The sequence below is a fragment of the Rhinopithecus bieti genome, unplaced genomic scaffold (genome assembly GCF_001698545.2).
Source record: "Rhinopithecus bieti isolate Rb0 unplaced genomic scaffold, ASM169854v2 scaffold_11401, whole genome shotgun sequence".
Lineage (NCBI taxonomy): Eukaryota > Metazoa > Chordata > Mammalia > Primates > Cercopithecidae > Rhinopithecus > Rhinopithecus bieti.
In genome coordinates, this window is record NW_016807151.1 from 1,498,028 (window position 1) to 1,501,895 (window position 3,868).

The following is a 3,868-nucleotide window of genomic DNA, read 5'->3' on the forward strand; positions in this document are numbered from 1 at the left end:
AAAAAAAAAAAAAAAAAAAAAAAGAATTATTTCTCAGGTGTGGTTACCCTGAAATATAGTTCATACTGGAAAGGCAGAATTCTTTCCTCTAAATTCCTAATATATTTAGTTGTTTATCCTTTGACCAAGAAGCTGTAAGACACATTTGCTTAATGCTAACACATTAGGACCTTTGAAAGTTGAGCAGAAATATGAAAAGATGTTTTACATTTTAAATCAATAGGAAAATGGCATTTAATTGACCAATTATGAATAGTTGCAGCATTTTTAAAAGACATGATTACTGGTACATCTATACCAGGAATATGCGAGGATGTAGTCCAGACAAAAATACAGAAATAAATATTGTGTATTTCTCTAGGCATCCTTGACCTAGTGGCTGGAAGTTAAGAAAAGGTCACTTGGACCTGTGGAGCAGAGAGTTAAGTGATTTCTTTCTCTTTATTTGTAGCCGTCAGCCAGCACAGACCTCGTCAGTGTCTTTAACTGCGACCTTTCTTCCTCAGGAGGACCTTTGCTTCCTATCCTCAAAGAAATATAAGGTACTTGGTTTTTACATGTTTGGTGGATGAATACATTACAAGTTAGAAAAAGTACTTTGCTACAAGTGTATGTGTTTGTCTGGATGAATGAATTGCTCCTGCAAAACTCTTAGATCGGCCGGGTGCAGTGGCTCACACCAGTAATCCTAGCATTTTGGGAGGCCGAGGCAGGTGGAATGCCTGAGCTCAGGAGTTCGAAACCAGCCTGGGCAACATGGTGAAACCCCGTCTCTACCGAAAATACAAAAAAATTGACTGGGCATGGCAGCGTGTGCCTGTAGTCCCGGCTACTTGGGAGGCTGAGACAGGAGAATCGCCTGTACCCGGGAGGCAGAGATTGCAGTGAACTGAGATCATGCCACTGCACTCCTGCCCGCTGAGCTCCGGCCTGGGTGACAGAGCGAGACTCCGTCTCCAAAAAACAAACAACAACAACAACAACAGCAACAAAACACTCTTAGATCAAGGTTGGAAGGCAGACATCTAATGGTTCTCTTTCCCAGAGATCACGTAAGTGGCATAGGGCACCTCATTGTTTCCAGAGTTCAGCCACACACAGTCTCATTTGGGCAGATCCTCACAACAGTCATGTGAGATGGATATTAACATCTCTATTTTATGGACGAGAAAACTAGAACTCACGGAGTAAAAGTGACTTGTCCGTTAGTTACAATTAACAAGTTTCTATGCGAGTCAAACAAACTGTGCCTCACTTTATCACTTAACCTAGTTGGAACACAACTATTCCTAGATAACTTAGCCTCCCCATGCTGGCTTCAGCTTTTGTGCAGGCTGGTCTACTTGGACTGCATGGCACCTCAATTCCTCTTCCCCCGCATTGGGAAGAGGTTACTGGACTAAATCATACCGCTGGGGACTTCCCTTTTCCCTTAGACATAGTGCTTTGCTAGCTTTAAGTTGGCCTGGACAGACAGACCAGCTGCCTGTCTGGTTAATTACGGGAATGAATTGGCAGATGTGGGAACCCTGAGCCAGCTTATCCTATCTGCTGTTAGAAAGAACCCTGGTAACAATACTTCATGGCATAGGGGGGCACATATGTGGATGTATCATGCTTTAAATGTTGCCTATTTCACATTTATATATTTTTAAACTTTATTAGTTGTCAGAGATCCATCATCTACATCCGGAATATGTCAAAGTAAGTGAGCATTTTAAAGCTTCCATGAAGAATTTCAAGATTGAAAAGATAAAGAAGATCGAGAACCCAGAGCTCCTGGATAAATTTACACGGTTGGTGGCCACGTTATCATGTTTCTTTGCGTAGAACTGGAAAGGATTAGTTAACATCCGTCCTTTGAGGTTTATATTCACTGATTTATTTTAATAGTCAACAGTTCCTTCAGGCTCTAGTCTTTTTCTTTCATTGTATCAACTCCGGCTTCTCTCTCTCAGCCTTACTGTTTTACAATTCAATGATTTCATGTGTCTATCTTTTGAAAGTTTTCATAAATTTATTACTGTACAGCTGCTGCCTTAAAGTTAGTAGCTCCACTGTGAAAGCAGATGGAATGAGATTTTTAGATGATTAGACTTTAGCTGGGATTAATGTTATGAACTGGAGTGGGAAGGGGATGTCTCAGTGTTAAGTCTCACGTTTCCTATATTAGGAAGAAATCACAGATGAAGGAAGAAGGAAGCCTCCTATTTTATGCGACAAGTCGTGCCTATGTGGAATCTATCTGTGCGAATAATTTTGACTGGACCCTGCATGAAACTCATGAAACCAAATATGGAAAAGGTTAGTGCCGGGATAGAGAAGCACTAGCAGAGTCATAACTCAGGCTTTATACGAGCTTCTATTAGGAGGTATATGTAATTATTTTGTATTAACTAGAGTATCCAGGCTCTAGTGGTCCTGGAGAGATAATAAGCTCACGGTAATATCAAATGCTGAAATGAGAGTGAATCAGTTGACTTGGAGCTTGATTGCTGGACCTTAGTCCCACTCCTGTCTTCTGTTTGCTTTCTGGGAGTGACCAAAGTCCTCGTACGTGCTTGTAAACTACTCCATCTGTTGGTCTTGTCTACCATTACTACTCCCTTCTGGCTGTGGCTCTTTCTGAACCCATGTCCGTGCCTGCAAAGCTATTTGAAGCTTCAGTTGTCACAGACTGGTTTTAATTAAAGATGGGGAGAAGAGGCCTCTCCCCATCTTAGGCCACATTGGGTCACCTGGGCCTGAAGTGTCACAGGTGTGCCCACACAAAAAATCTTTATAGCTTTTCTTTTGCTCCTAAACTCCTGCATGCAATTTTTTTTTTTTTTTTTTTTTTGAGACAGGGTCTCACTTTGTCACCCAGGCTGGGTGGCAATCTTGGCTCACTGCAGCCTCGACCTCCTGGGCTCAAGTGATCCTACCACCTCAGCCCCTCAAATAACTGGGACAACAGGTGTGTGCCACCACATCCAGCTAAGGTTTTTTTTTTTTTTTTTTTTTTTTTTTTTTGCATTTTTTGTAGAGACAGAGTTTCGCCATGTTGCCAAGGCTGGTCTCAACTCCTGAGCTCAAATAATCCGCCTACCTTGGCCTGCCAAAGTGCTGGGATTTCAGGCGTGATGCATGCAACTCTTTTTTTTTTTTTTTTTTTTTGAGACAGAGTTTTGCTCTCGTTGCCCAGGCTGGAGTGCAATGGCTCGATCTCAGCTCACTGCAACCTCCGCCTCCTGGGTTCAAGTGACTCTCCTGCATCAGCCTCCCAAGTAGCTGGGATTACAGGCATGCGCCACCACGCCCAGCTAATTTTGTATTTTCAGTAGAGACAGGGTTTCTCCATGTTGGTCAGGCTAGTCTAGGACTCCTGACCTCAGGTGATCTGCCTGCCTCGGCCTCCCCAAGTGCTGGGATTACAGGCATGAGCTGCTGCGACCGGCCTGCATGCAACTCTTAAAAACAAACAAACTGGCCGGGTGCAGTGGCTCAAGCCTGTAATCCCAGCACTTTGGGAGGCCGAGACAGGCGGATCACGAGGTCAGAAGATCGAGACCATCCTGGCTAACACGGTGAAACCCCGTCTCTACTAAAAAAATACAAAAAACTAGCCAGGCGAGGTGGCGGGCGCCTGTAGTCCCAGCTACTTGGGAGACTGAGACAGGAGAATGGCGTAAACCCGGGCAGCGGAGCTTGCAGTGAGCTGAGATCCGGCCACTGCACTCCAGCCTGGGCGACAGAGCGAGACTCCGTCTCAAAAAAAACAAAAACGAAAACAAAAAACAAACAAACAAACAAAACTGAGAATCACTCATCTTTAGGAAATAAGTAATAGTTTATCACAGATTCAAAGTGAGTTCAACTCATACAACTA

The 3,868-nt window shown here is 43.6% G+C and overlaps 1 protein-coding gene across 1 annotated transcript in view; it reads left to right on the forward strand.

Annotated features, from left to right (window-relative positions):
* The window catches only part of ZC3HAV1 (zinc finger CCCH-type containing, antiviral 1), a 79,553-nt gene that overhangs the window by 67,272 nt on the left and 8,413 nt on the right, over window positions 1-3,868 (forward strand). The window contains exons 9-11 of the mRNA XM_017880399.1: window positions 452-542; window positions 1,666-1,796; window positions 2,174-2,304. Coding sequence (XP_017735888.1) covers window positions 452-542; window positions 1,666-1,796; window positions 2,174-2,304 — 353 coding nt within the window. The remainder of the gene's footprint in view (window positions 1-451; window positions 543-1,665; window positions 1,797-2,173; window positions 2,305-3,868) is intronic.